The 15,014-nt window shown below is 36.6% G+C and overlaps 1 protein-coding gene across 5 annotated transcripts in view; it reads left to right on the forward strand.

Annotated features, from left to right (window-relative positions):
• GBE1 (1,4-alpha-glucan branching enzyme 1) overlaps nt 1–15,014 on the forward strand; it is a 163,572-nt gene that overhangs the window by 22,607 nt on the left and 125,951 nt on the right. For 2 of the 5 annotated variants that reach the window (XM_074599272.1, XM_074599282.1), the window contains exon 2: nt 13,553–13,722. The exons of 1 other annotated variant lie outside the window; for it this stretch is intronic. In XM_074599272.1, the coding sequence (XP_074455373.1) occupies nt 13,553–13,722 (170 nt within the window). Of the gene's footprint in view, nt 1–10,213; nt 10,269–13,552; nt 13,723–15,014 lie in introns of all 5 variants that reach the window. 2 more of the 5 variants (XM_074599292.1, XM_074599302.1) reach the window with 2 other exon arrangements.

A 15,014-nucleotide genomic window follows, 5' to 3' on the forward strand; every position in this document is an offset into this window, starting at 1 on the left:
GTTGTGACAGAAAAGTCACATTATACACAAGACTGACGTGCTTGGAGGCTTTGAAGTAATGATGTCTTCTATGATTATCAGGCCATCCCAGCTAACATCAAATACAGCCACAATCCCATCAGAAGGCAGGTGTCTTGGAAGCTATGTCATATGTACTTATGCGCTTAAGTCATGTGAAAATGAGTATGTGGTTGGGATGAGTAGTGTTCTTCTGCAGTTAAGTGCTTTACATGGATTGCTGCATGCCAAAAGGAGATACAGTAGCTTAATGTTTTAGAAGAGTAGCTGGACTATATAAAACCTGAACTCTTCTGTTTTCTAAAGAAGTTTGAATATTCAGTATAATAATGTTGTAAACTTGATGTTTATACTTCTCTTTTTTTCAATGATGGTGCAAACTTAGTTAATGACTGATATTATCTTTGTACTCATTCTTACTGAAGTCTGGAAAAAGAGCAGGTTTTAGAATGCCTTTAAAAACGCTTGGCCACAAGTGAAGTAAACTGTTGTATATGACTACTCACAGCAGCAATCAACAGAAATACAGGCTTTTTGCTTGCTCAACTTCTGTGGGAATATAGTTGATTGTCTGGAACTAGTTACAGACATTTCTTAAGTACACAAGATCTAATTATACTTCTAGTATGTTGATACTAAATTATAAACACTTAGCATTGTGGACTGTATAAATGTTTAAGAGTGTTTGGCTTCACTTGTTGACGCTGTCTGCGGTGAAAGCAGTTAAGAATTAAATTTAGACAAGCTTGTGCTGTGAAGGCAATGCAGTGCTTCTGCTAAGGCACCTGAAGCTGGTGTGGTGATGTAGAAGGCGAAGTAGCTCCGTGGTGTTCTTCCCCTCTACCCCCAAATACCTCCAGATTTTATTTTCCAGTCACTGTAGGTAATGTTTTCTTCCTTAAAACTGTCTTCTAAAAGGGCTACTCTTCTTCATCGGAGTTACAGGGAACCCAGCTAGCAGACCAGACATGCTTAGTGTGTTGAATGTGCAGTCTATATGAATAGCCCCATACAGCTACTGAGCCAAAATAGAAAATACTCCAAGCTTGATCAAACCAATGAAGACTAATCAAAACTGGCACAGTGGTCAGCAACAAAAGCAAAAGTATACCTTCCTTCCCATCCCATGTTTAATACTTGTTTTTCTATCTATTCTTCATATGTAAAATCTCACACATGGTTTTTCTTTCCCAGAGTACTGTGACGTTTTCTTTGTCACAATAGAATAGAGAGGTAATCTGTAAGTGGGTGACAAATATTTAAAGGCCAGGAAGAAGCCTACATTGGGAATATATTTGTGTGCATGAGAAAGGGAAAACAGACATCTCTTTAAAGTGGTGTATGAATACATGTACATCCTAAAATTGAGGCTAAACTAATGTGACTTAAGGAGTTATTTAATTAGGTGGAATACTGTAGGTTTATGGTCACACTAGACGAGAGGAAAACTTACAGGGAGCAAGGTTTGGTGCTGCAGTAAAGAAGCTGGGTGTTGCTGCGGGTACCGTTCCCCTAACCATCTTTTTGACAGCCTCTTAAGATGGCTATCCATTTTAATCTGTTTAAAGTTTGACAAAGAAACAGCCCTGTAGTAAAGGGAATGTTGTTTGGTGTTTATCAGGGCATGATAAGGCTTTTATTTAACTTTCTAATGTAACTTTCAAATAGTGAACTGTTTGAATATATAAGCCATTGGTCTGATCCATTAAATCAAGACTTTGTTTTTAATTTCTGGAATGTATTTTAAAAGGAGGTGAAGTAGGATTTATGGAAATTAACAATGAAGTAGCTGTGCAGTTTTCTGTTAGGAAATACAAATAACAATTCTTACTACTTAATGTGCCTGCTGAAGTGGATTAGGTGGCTTGGGTAGTGAGGAATATGTGGTGTTTTATTTGAGGAAAAAAAAAATCAGAAGTGACTTCTGACTTAAAAGCTTTTCCCCTGTTTGGTAGACAACTAAAACTTTGGATTCTTACCTTTTTAAATAAACACCCAAGAAGCTAAGTCTGTCTTAGCATTGTGTTGAACTTCATTTATGCCAGTTAATGTTATTTGCAGCATTACTAAGAATGTGGAAGCCAAACTGATGCAGCAGACTTGAAATCCAAATTTGAAAAGAAACAGATGGCTGCTTATGTTTACTGCTGTGGCAAACTAATAAAAAACCAGCTTTATTTAAACAACTAAAATTAAATTTAATAGTTACTGAAGTCCAGACTAGCTTGTCACTGTGCAGAGCTTTTACAACCCATAGGAGGTGTGTGGGCTGGTTCTTACCACACAAATAATCGCTTTAGAAATGGTACTGACTGACACTTCCAGGTTCCTGAAGACCTTCAAGAGGTAATAACACTTGCCCACTAAAAGGCAGGTTGGAAATTCTTTTTAAGAAATTCTGTGGGTTTTTTCCCTGAAGCCTCTTGTGTAGCTACTGCTCTTAGCTTGTGTTTTGATTCCAACTTTGTATCAGTGCTGTGGGAATCACTGACTCTTTCCCCCAACTAGACTTTGATATTTATTAATATGAAGATAGCCTGTTAGAAATAGTTGACAGTGGAATCAAATGGGAATTGATATGCTGTTATTTACAGCTCCATTAAAAATAATTCTGGTAAATAAAACATTTGAGTTGTTTCCAGATTAAGATGGTTTTAAGCATATGTTAATGTGATGACGAGAAACGGTTTTGGAAGGTTCCACTAATAAATACGCTCTTCTAAGAGGAAAAATAAACTGCTTTTAATATGTGGGGAAAGTTACCCTACATCTTCCAGTTACGTGGTACTGAATAACAAGACTTTGGGTACTTAAAGTGAAAATGCATTAGTAAACTGGATGAATTGATTTTTGACTGTATTGTGTCCCTATTATAAACAAATTAATAACGATATTGTTCCTGTAGATTACCTGTGAATGTGATTTATGTTCAGTATTGCCTATTCTAGTGTGTTTTGGCAATATGAAAACCTGAATGTTTAACAAGAACACAATTTCAAATTAAAGTAATAAATCAGAGTTACTGAAGTAAGGCCTGCAGTATGCCATACTCCTCGATGGACATGGAGAGAGCGGTATTTTGTCCCACATGCATTTGGCAGCAAAAGCCTCTTTATCAGCTACTGTCTTTCCAGTCACGCTTGTGTTCACGTCTTTGCTACATGCTCTGCTGATTACCTTGGAAAAGGGCAATGCTGTAACTGTTCAACTGACCTTTCAGTTTATTTTCTCTTGTGTAATATGAAACATGAGCTAACACAGTCTTAGTCTGCGGATTTCGAGAAAGAAATCTGTCTCTCTACACTTCTGCAGCTTTCTGCTCAAATATGATGGAGTTTCTCTGTAGTTATGTTAATTCAGAAGAACTCCATCAACTTGCTTTAGGTATCATTACAACAGAGAAGCAAATTCTTGTAGCTAAAAGAGGTTTTTTAGTGTACAATTAATTCATAATTAAGACTACTTAGCAGAGGGATAGTGAGACAATTACTATTAAATGAAGAAATTTCATATTAAAGTGTTTATTTGATAAATGTTCAGATGTGTGAAATGTAAGTATGCTGCTGGTAAACTTGTTGCTTTGTATACAAAGAAAAAAACATAGAACTCCCATTATTTTGTAATTGCTGTCTTATTTAGACTCATCACTCATGACTGGGAAACTGTCTTGAGTACTTTAGCAGGTACAGAATATATATATAGCTGCTGTTCCAGAAGATAGTGATACAGCTTAATATCAAAGGTTTTTGGGGGCGTCTCTGTTTTTTTGGGGTGTCTTTTAGTTTAAAAAAAGGTAGCTCTACCTTTTATCTCAACAGAGGGTAAAAGATAAAATGGCTTTCTTGTAGCAAGTGTTAATACTTACATATACACTTGTTCTCTCTTGCTTGAATTGATGTCTCTAGTTTGCTAGGCTTCTGATGGAAAGAAATTGCCTCTTGCTCCTTCTAAACACTAGTAATTTGTAACACTTATACTATGAGGTGCATCCATGTGTTTCTAATAAACTGAAGGGGGTGATAGATGAACAAACATGTGTGGATGTGGGTATGAGAGCCTCTAAATATTGTGGGGAAGGGTGTTTTTAGAAGTGGGATTGATTTAGACAAGTCAGTGGAGCAGATATTACTAAATGTTTGTGTTAAGTTTGCATTTGATAACATCTTGTAATCATTCCTTCATTTGGTTCCAAATTGAGCACTGTGTATGTTTGTTATGAAGCTGATGGCAAAAACATTACAGTTGTCAAAGGCTTGTGAAGCCACTAAGTTATCCTAATGCTTAAAGTATGGAAGAGGCTTGCTTCTAGTTCCCTGTATTGTGCAGAAAGTACAGTGCCAGAACTGAAGTCAGCAAATAATCTTCTTATTAAAATACTACTGAAATGTATTTATCTTTCTTAGACTTTGTAGCTTATGTTAGTCTTATGTAGTCTTTGTTAGAAATAGCAACAGCTGGTAGGATGCCAAGAAAAACTCTGTAGTTTCCCTTTGTTTTCTGCCAGTTCTTATGTTTTGTCATGCTCCTATGTACTACGCTGTATGTTGTTGTTAGAGTTTGACTTGCATGTCACTGCACTTGAAATTATTTTGAAAAAAGCTGATGCAGAATCAGTCACTTGTTCTGTATGAATAACTTTCAACAGAGCAAGTGATTACTCATTAAATATCCCCAAGCAAATATTTCTTAATTTTTAAGAAACTGGATTTAGCTTGAGACACAAAGCTGCGTTACCTCTCCATACTGAAATCACGGAACATCCAAAGAGCTGGGAGTCTACATCTGTTTGCTTATGGTGGAAATTGTAAGTAACTACTGAATTAAGGTGTTGTGGGTGCTATTACATTTTTTTTTTTAAACTGCTTCTGCTTCCAATATTACACATTTATTCTAGTTGTAGAGAAGTTGAAAGGACACTCAAATTAATGCATTTACTTGAAGGAGCTTTTTGGATGTAGCTATTGAAAGAGCCACTATGTTCATGGGATTCAGCACATTTACTTTTAGTGTGCAAAAAGACAAAATTAAATGATCATCTCTTTCTGGATCTCTGTAAACATCAGCCATTGCTATCTCGTATGTCTAGAGCATATCTCTCAGAATTCTTCCAACACTTCAAAGGTTACATGTGTTCAGGTGTTGTTTAATCTATTTAAATGTTTATTAAAAAGATTACCTGAGTGGGACAAGACTTTTCTATGCATAAAGTGCAAGTCTATAATCTAAAACTATAAAGCTGATCTGCTGTTCTGAAGTAGTTGTACCTACCTGAGGTTTACTGTGCCTTTACTTGCTATTTTCCTTAAGTGTGATTACTTTGTGTAATACTCTGAATAGCCAAATGAAAAATGAGTAAAGGGAGGTGGAGAAAATAATGAAATAAAATCCAAGGCTTCTGTTCTGATACACTTTTGCTAGTGATGAATGGGGTTGAAGAAGCAACTGCAAACAGGAATTTGCTTCTGCTGCATAATTCTAGTTCAGCATGGTCTGATGCATTTGATTTGTTGGACTGCAGAAATTTGCTTTAGGAAGAACTTGATGGGTCCTACACCTATCTTCCTTCACTCCATCCCCTTATCAGCTGAATGAGGGCGGTTTAAGGGAACTAACTACAGAGTAAAGGAGCAGATGAGAATCAGGGACTGTGCACTGGCTTTGGTGTCAGTGAAAGTGTTTGTAACTGCATCTTCAAAGTGATAGGAGCAATATTAGAAAAAGTAATTTGTGAACAGCCCGGTGTTCTTTATTTGGAAATATTCAGAGGTGTTGCATCTACATTTTCAATTTCTATTTTCATCTTTTCATTTCCTTTTTTTCTTCTATGAAGTGGTAGGAGTCACAGCAGGAATAGAAGTGGGTATTATTAGTGATAATTGTTTCAAGATTGTCTAGCTTCATATTCCCACATGTTTCTCCTTTGACTAACTTGAAAGAAACTAATTCTACTCTGGCTTTCCAGGAAATCCCAATGAGTGCAGCACAGTCTTTATCAGAGACCTTACAGCTGTGCTTCATGAGATGGCAGCTACCACTTCTGTGATTTACACATGGTGGTTAAAGATACCTGTTGCACACAGTGGACTGCAGTGTGGAGATCAAAGAGCTCGTGCCCCTGATCCAGTGAGCCTGGACCATGTGGCTCTGTATTGATACAGCGGAGGCAGGAATGCCTATTTTACAGGCAGGCTCTATGAAATGCCACAGCATGTTACTTGTTGAATTTGAGTAGTTACTCAGCATTCTGGCAGACCATAGGGGAGTCTGTTTTTATAACATAGTTTTCTGAGCAAGTTTTACTGCTGCAGATGAACACTCTGACTAGATGCATAGTGGTAAAAGCTGCTTAAGTACAGAAGTCTATGACCTAAGTGTTAACATCACATCTTCAGATTCAAAAAGAGTTCCTCCTCTTCCATAGCTATCAAGTTTTTTGCAGAAGTAGTTACTGTTTACATGTTCAGTGTAGGCACTTAGACAATACCTATCACTGCTAGTTGATATCAGCATTGAAGATTTTTGGACATCGTTTTCTAAGTAATGGGCTGCCTGTGATATCAAGAGGAGAACTGTAGCTCCTGAGCCTTTCTGATATCAAATTCAAAACCAGCTGTTAATCCTTTCTGATATTCCTGCAGTAGATTATCAGTACTAAAATCAGCAATATTCAATTCCTTATTTGCCAAATTTCAAAATGTGTCTTTATTTAAATAATACATCATTATTGAAAAATAAGACTTCCAAAATTGTGACAGTTTATTCCTCATCCTATAGAGAAGTAATTTGTAAATGGTATTATATTAGTGAAAGTGTGGTGCATCTACACTAGTGACTTGATTTTTCTTTTTCTTAGTTTTTTGACCCTTTTGATCATCCGTGGGGATCATAGAGTGGATTTATACCAAAACAGGGAATGTTTTGCTGGTCTGTGCACATCAGTAGGTGAATGAGTTTCATACTGCCCAACTTTTTTTCCCTACCACTGGCCTCAGTCTTGCCACACTGTGAGACTGAGCTTCATTCAACAATTCTGAAGACAGCGTGCAATCTCAATATTGCTCCAGAGATGGTTTGCATTCTTGTGAAAAAGACATACAAATGCTTTAAAATCAAAAACCCCAAACTAAAAATGCTCAGAGAAGTTGGTGGAGCCCTGTTCTTTACCCCTTAATATTATGACTGGAAAACTGCAGGAGAATTTCAGGTCAGCGTGTTTTGGAGCAGAGTATGCTGGTATGTTAGCCCTCAAACAGAGCTGCTGTGGTGGAGTTGTAAGGAAGATCCTACGATTTCAGTGAAGCATTGTAGCAGTTTTCTAGACATAGTAATAAGTGTGTGGGGGATCCAAGGCAGTTCAGAAAGTGGAGTTCAGAAATTTCAGTAACTTTGTGCATACTGTTGTTTGTGATAATGTCAGTGATGGTAAAAGACACAATCTGATGGCCTCTTTGCTTTCTTATTCCCTGTTTTACTGTAATACTGATAAAGCTTTTTCTGTGTCAGGGAAGAGTGGAAGGTTGAAAGTAAGAGGCAGCATTCCCCTTGGAGGCTTTAGGATTAAGCTGATAAATAGGATAAGTGGTATCTCAAAATCCAAACCAGTTTTTTTAAGATTTGTTGTTTAAATGAGGAGGAAGGGGGGGGGGGGGGGGAACAAATTATTTTTCCCTTTCTGCTTTTATCTTTTAGTCTTTCCACCACCTACATTGGAAGAAATGTAAAGAAATGTAACACACTTAAGTAGCCGAGAGTTTATTTTCTTTTCTTTTGGTCTGTAGCTTCATTTTTAACACAGACATTATTGTAAATGTTTGTATTTATTGGAAAACGGGAGTATTTGGCTGCAGAGAGTACCTTATTGGGCATTTTCTTTCATATCCTTTTCCCTTTGGTATTTGCAGAATTGGGCTTTCCATATGGACACCAGATACCATTATCAGTCTCTCTCCTATTTGCTTTCATGTTTTGAATAAATTAACATTAATACTGGGGCAATATTGTGGAAATACATTGACATGAAAGCAGGTGTGGACAAAAAGAATGTAAAAGATTAATTGCTCCTAAAATCAGCAACATGAGCAGAAGAGGGACTAAAATAATTGATTTCAGTGTTGATACCACAGGTCTTAAAATAAGCTGATTTGACCGTTCTATAGGCTGCAATAACTACAACTTTATAAAAAGGCATGAGAATGGGCATAAAAATACAAGATGGCTGCAAAACTTCGACGTAGTTCAGCACCAGATTGATTAAATGAGGGTGTTTTGTATGCTGCTAAGGCCTTTTTGGTTATGCCAGTTTCTGTTTAGATTACTGTGATGCCTAAGAAACTAAAGCTTGTCTGGTTAAATCTAAAGGTTTAAAATATTAGAATACCTTTTTGTCATTTTACAAGGTGGTCACAAAGGAGGAGTTAGTACCTCTGGTTGCTTGGAAGAATAAAGGCCTGAAGGCTTTATGTTGGAGCCCTAATTCAGTATTCTGACTTGCCATCAGACTTCTTCAGTAGTCTGCCAAAAGTCTTATTTCACTAAGGCAGTCGACTTTGAGGAGGAAGTGGAGGCTTAATTTTTATTCTTATGCTCCATATTGAAGCTACTAATTTTAATGTATGTCTAAGACTTTTAATGTGATCAATAGCTGAATGGAGTCAGTGGTGGTAGGAACGGCAGCGTCAGGAGGGTTTTGTACATCATGGTTACCGAATAAATAGGTTATCTCTTTGGATGAGAAATGTATAGCTTTGCATTGAACTGAAAGATTTCAGGTCATCTTTTTCTCTAATAATCGTATACTTCTACTGTATGAGTTTTAGGTCTCTGGCTATCTGTAAAACAAAATATTTGTGGGTGTTTTACTTGATAAATTGAGGAATAGGTTCTCACCTGAAATGTAAACCCTTGAAGTTGTTACTGAGTTAATTTTGTCTTTGCTGCTTCACTGTGAAGCTTACTTTATTGGCAAGATACTTGCTTTCCAGATAGCCATTATACTAATTCATGTTTGATGTTTTAATCCTGCTTCTATGGAAAGTCAGCCAATTCCTACACTTCTATTGTAAGGGTTTAAACAAAGCTGCGTATAAAGCGTGGGATTTAAAGCAATGCTGTGTTACAAATTATGAATGTAACAATAGGAGGAGACTGTTGTGACCCTGTTTCAAATGATGTTTACAATTACCAGCATTTCACAGTGAAATAGTGGTAGAGGAGGGGTAAAATGCTGGTGTAAAAGTATGATTCTGTTAGCAAATGTCTTGTTTCAAGCCAGGTATATGCATGCTTGGGGGAATGCGAAGACTCTAAAGTATGTTTCCAGTAAGTCTGAAGAACAGAAGTAATTTTAGCATTTCAGTTTTAAAACCCATTGGTCTGTTAACAGAGGTGAGATCAATGCATATGGGACTTGAATTGAAAAGCTTGTTTTTTCCATTACAACTCCAGCAGCAAGGAATACACCAAAGAGCAGGCCTCTTCTGCTCTCCACACTTCTTGTGTGTGGTGGTGAACCTGACTGTAGTAAGGGACTTGATGTACAGCTTTTTACAGTTACTCCAGACCCTCCCTACCTGAAGTTCTGTGGATGCAGCTGTTGCTCTACTTATTTTTTTGGTCCCAGTTTTTACCTTGTAATCCTCTTCAGTGTCAACTGTAATGCAGGAAGGTAGAAAAATCTTAAAAGGCTTTGCAGTCACTCGTTAAGTTGTGAAGACTTGAAAAGTATGAAGGCAGAACTCAGCCTTTTGTCCTGAATCATAGCTCTGGATGCTGTTGACTCTCTTCACATGTCCAGAATTTTAAAAGATTGTCTCACCTTTGAAATGTGTCCTGTGTGTCCAGAATCTGTCTGACTATATGTACGTCATGTGAGTCTATAATGCATAACTGAACATCACATAACTTTCAGTGCTAAGAGGGGATGATGAAATGCAGTCTCATTAACCTAATGTCCACCTCTCCTCTTCTAACACTTATATTCTGTTAGCGATCAGTAGAAATCTTTGAAATTAGTTGAACAAAAAACTTTTTCCTGTCATTCTTGTGTGTAATCCTGGGATTCCAGTTTGGAAGCTAAAAATGTTTAAAAAGCTTCAGTAATGCAGAAATGAAACCCAAAATTTCTGTGAAAGCAAAACCTTAAGTTTCCGAAATCCACATCATGAGCATGCACTTAACTGAATCCTTTCCTTTAAAGCAGCAACAGGATACAGAACTATGCTTCTGCTGTTTTACAAGACCTTCTATGACAGGTAACCTTATTCTGTGTCCAGATGTGTTTCATCTCCTGAGATGAGTTTTTAGAATAGTTCACAGCACAAGTAATTGATCCATTTCAAAAGCTAGTGGGTTTTTCATGAACTTTCAGCAAACTGCAATTCTGTATTTGGTAATTTCGCACGGTGGTTAAAAAAATTTAAAACTGAACGCTTTCTAGAATATAATTTAAAAACAATTATGGAGAGCACTAGTTGTTTCAATAATCATGATTTCTGCAATGGTGATGTGGCAGTAAAAGCTGAATTAACTTGCTCTATCAAAAGTAATGTGCTTATATACAAATTGAACAAGCATTTGTACTCTGTGTACATGATGTATTATTACATGTTCAAAATCTGTCCTATATAAAAAGCTGTTACTGTAATAATGCTTTATATTCCTGATCAAAAACTTTTCTAATCTGCTTCCTTGACCCCTGTCCTCCAAAAGGAATTGTTTTTATTGAGCATGTAATCTTGCGCACTGCTGTTGCAAAGAGAGTAGCCTTTTATACAGTAATACTTACGATCACTTCACATATTAAGTGTTGCAGTCTCTTTGTTTACCTAAACTTTGGATTTACTGAAAGGAAAAAATTGAAACAGTAGATGTACTCTTAGTGCTTCTGTAACAAGAATCCAGAGCTTACCGTGATTTTTCCCAAAGACGTAAATTGTATAATTGCTTTCTGAAAGTCCATTTTCATTTCTCCCATCCCATAAACCCACTCTTAAATGCTGAACTTGTTTGCTGTTTATTTCTTTGGAATGAGATGAATGGGTTTGATTCCCCTTTCCTAGGGAGGACTCACTGAGAAAGAGCAGTAGGCAGTCAGCATGTGTGTGCCTCTAGGTTATACGAAGCTTATCATGCCTTTTTCTTTTCTGCACAGAGATTTCCATCCTTCTCTGTGACCTGCTGTTCTTCTGTGTTAATAAATCTATCCTCTCCAGCTTTCAAAGATTTGTATGACTGACTTTTGTTTAAAGATGAAGCTTACCACTTCTCCTGCTTCTTCCTGAATGTGGGAAATAGCACATCCAGCCAAAGATGTTCTTAAAGCTGTGAAAATGTGTTTGTACCAAGTATGGGGGGAAAACCAGATTAATTTTAAGGAGATAACCTATTCCAAAACACCTTCTATATTTTAAATGTGTCAAATTGATTGCTTTGGTTAGATCTTTTCTGGAGTTAAAACAGTTACCTGTAGCATTTACAAAAGGGTTCCTGCGTCAGCTGCAGTGGAACTAGTTAAAAATAATACATGTGACAGGCAGCAATTTTGAAACAGCTTGTGTATAGTTGAGAAATTGGAATTTGCAGATGGCACTGTGTTCTTGTATAATATAACCGATACATTTTAAAGGAAGGCGTAAAACTTTAAAAAAGCTATGCAAATCAAAATACTCTTTTCTTCAAGGAGAACCCTTCAATAATGGAGTGATTTTGCCTTTATCAGATGTCATATGTTGAACTTCTGAGGCTGTTTGTTTGTGACTTGCTCTGTGTTTCTGTATTTAAACTTTTTTATATAAATCTTTCTGTAATTGCAGTTAGTTAAAACTTCAGTCAGTCAACCAGGTTTGTGTATATATGTAATACACTTATGCTTGGGAATCTGACAAAATATTCTCCCTGAAGTACTATAAATGAAATTGATTATCAGAGCAGTAGTAGTTAGTAATACACTTCTGGGGATTATACCCATGAGCAAATTTTAAAGGAGTGATGCAGGTGGATGGGCAAGAAGTTATAAATGTATTTGCTATAGTGTGTCCTGAGGCATTTTTCAAATCTTGCCATCTTTAAAGGTGAGCATCAGTTTTCATAATAAAAACTTGCTGGGAGATTAACCTTGGAAGTAGTGATAGTACTAAAAATTAATATAAGTAATGTTATTTTACCTTAACCAGTAAATAGACATTTTAATCCTCTACTTTGAACTAATTAAGGGCCAATTCTAAAACAAAACTGTAAAAGAAATCAGAGCAGTGTTTTAAGTACTGACACTGCAGACAGGCTACTTCTCCTTTCTGTTTTTGTTGTTGTTTTTTTTTCTTTTTAAACCAACAAGGTATCACCCCATAGTGCTGTTCTGGTTCTTTACTGTTTATTTCCTTTTTTGAAAATACAGTAAGTGTAGTAAGGCAGACAGGTTGTTCTTGCTGGGTTTCTTATTAGTTTTTATACATTTCAGAGGATTCCTTTCCATTTATGGAGAACACAAACACTTTTCTAGTTCACATTGAAGATATCTTATTTAAAACAAAAACCCCATACAGGTAGCACTAATAAACTTCTCAATCGAAGCTTTTAGCTGTGCTTCTTCACAGAACACCTCACAGTTGAGGAGTCCGAGTTGGCCTTCTCATTTATATTGTGCACCTGATGTGTGTTTCTTGAATTGATGGGAGCTTCTTGGAGAAAACATAGCAAAATATATAAAAAAAAAATGCCCAAACAAAACAAAAAAACACCACCACCACCACCACCAAAAACTACAAAAAAAACCCACCCCAAAACAACAACAAAAATACCCAAAATGAAACACAACCAACCAACTGCAAGCTGTTAGTAGTAAAATAAGTCTTTAAATTAGAAGTTTAGGCTGTTCCATGTCCTACTGGGGTAGGCAGTGTATGGGCCAAATAATTACTTCCATGAAGTGGTAATTTTATTTTCCAAATCGTTACAGTGTCAGGGAACTGCAGATCTTGCTGATGGTCACTGTAGAGAGTCTGCCAAAGGAACTGCTTTCTGCAAATGCCAGACTTTCTCCATACTTACTATAAGCTGCACTGCAAACTTTTCAGTGTTCTGAGATTTGTCTATTAAAATTGTCTGTGAGAGATGTAGCAGGGCTATACAATTCTCCCTAGGAGGCCTATGTTGGATATTAATAAGGTGGAAGAAAAAGTGCTAGGCTGTTCAGAGTGTGAAGTTCCCCTGTTGTGTGGTAATACTGTGATTTCTTGACTGCCAATGAGGAGTTGTAGTCTTAGATTTAAAGTGCAAACTGTTCCTATAAAGAAGAGAAATACAGACAAACGTGAAGATTGCAACTTTGCACTGTGTAACAACCATGGAAAAATTGAATGGTTTGTATTTGATGTTTTTTCTGTTTCTATAGAGAAGAGTGAATCCGATATTGTAGTCTTAGGACACAGTGTGACAGCGTGTCTCGCTTAATGTGGGTTGTTTTATGTTCTTACACCTGTTAATGTAAGAAAGGCACTTACTAAACTTTCTAAAAAATCTTATCTATTTTCATTGAAAGGTATTCTCTGTTTTATAACCGCTTGAAGAACATTGAGGAAAATGAAGGAGGCCTTGATAAATTTTCAAAAAGTTACAAAACCTTTGGAGTTAACCAATTGGTGGATGGTGGAATATATTGCAAAGAGTGGGCACCAGGAGCAGAAGCAGTGTTTCTCGCAGGTGACTTCAGTAAGTATTTTTAGGAATATTTATTCTCTCCTGTACTGTGTTTTAGATCAATAATCTTTTCGCTTAAAGACAATTTTGTAGCAATGATAAAATTCTGGTAGTAAAAATGTATGTAGTGGCTGGCTGGTGTAGTGACATTTTGTAACTTAAACTAATAATCTTCTTCTCTACATTGCAATAGCCTAAGAATATAGGTGTTTCTATTGTGTGGTCAGTATTCTGTATATCTATCTATTATTCTTTTTAATACCCATAAGGCGGTGCGTTGTCTAAAGAATCTGGCTTGATCACCTTGCAGCTTTAGGCTGAATGTGTCTAAGCTGCCTGAGTTTCTTCCTAAAGCTCTACACTTAGGCTTCTATAAAACTGTATGCAGAGAAGGAGAAACAAGAGTGGAATAATTTGCTTTATCTATGACTAGCAAGTAACAGCAGTGTTGTTCGAGGCCCTTTGAAATGCCCACTAATCATGACAGTGTAGACAAGTCTCGCTGGAAACCAGTAACCTAAAATCAAACTAAACTACTTATGGAATAGTAGGTGCTGTTCTGTTTTTGAGGGGTGGAGAAGGAAGAATGTTAGCAGAACAGGAAGGTGGGAAGATTACGTGGAGGAATTGCATTGCTTACTGTAAGCACTGGGAAGATGTTGATTCACTTAGAACTTGAGAGAAATGGATTTGTTCCTCATTCAGAAGGCTAGCTACACTCAAATCGGGTTCTGCAAATTCTTAAATGGAAGTCACATGCATTTTTGCTCTTAAATCCTGCAATACTAATTCCACTCTCTCCTTTTTGTTTGGGGTTTTTCATTCTGTTTTTTCCTTTCACCTCTCTACTCTATCCCTTCTGCAGGGTTAGGTATTAGTTCATCTGAATTGGGACTTGATCTGTGAAATGACTTTGTTCATTTAACTGCATTTCAGAAGTACGCAGTGTTATTTATCCAACTTTTGTTTTGCAGGAATACTTATCTGGTGAATGTTCAGCATATGTATTTATATTACAAAAAAAGTACATGAGGCAGTTAACTTTTTATTTAAGTAGAAGTAGTTAAATATTGAGTTTTCCTTCTTCCTTACCCCTGTTTGAGAAAACTATTAAAGGGGCAAACTCTGTACTTGAGGAAGGAAGTCATGAACTTGAAATTGTATGTGCTTATATCACTTTAAAAATGATAAGACTCATTACGTATGCTATTAGCTGTAGTATCGGTGGTGCTTTCTAAAGTACTATGGTTAAGCTTCTGTAAAAATGTGCACAGTAATAAATAAATAAATGGACTACCCTCGCA

This window comes from Larus michahellis, chromosome 1 (assembly GCF_964199755.1).
Source record: "Larus michahellis chromosome 1, bLarMic1.1, whole genome shotgun sequence".
Taxonomy (NCBI): domain Eukaryota; kingdom Metazoa; phylum Chordata; class Aves; order Charadriiformes; family Laridae; genus Larus; species Larus michahellis.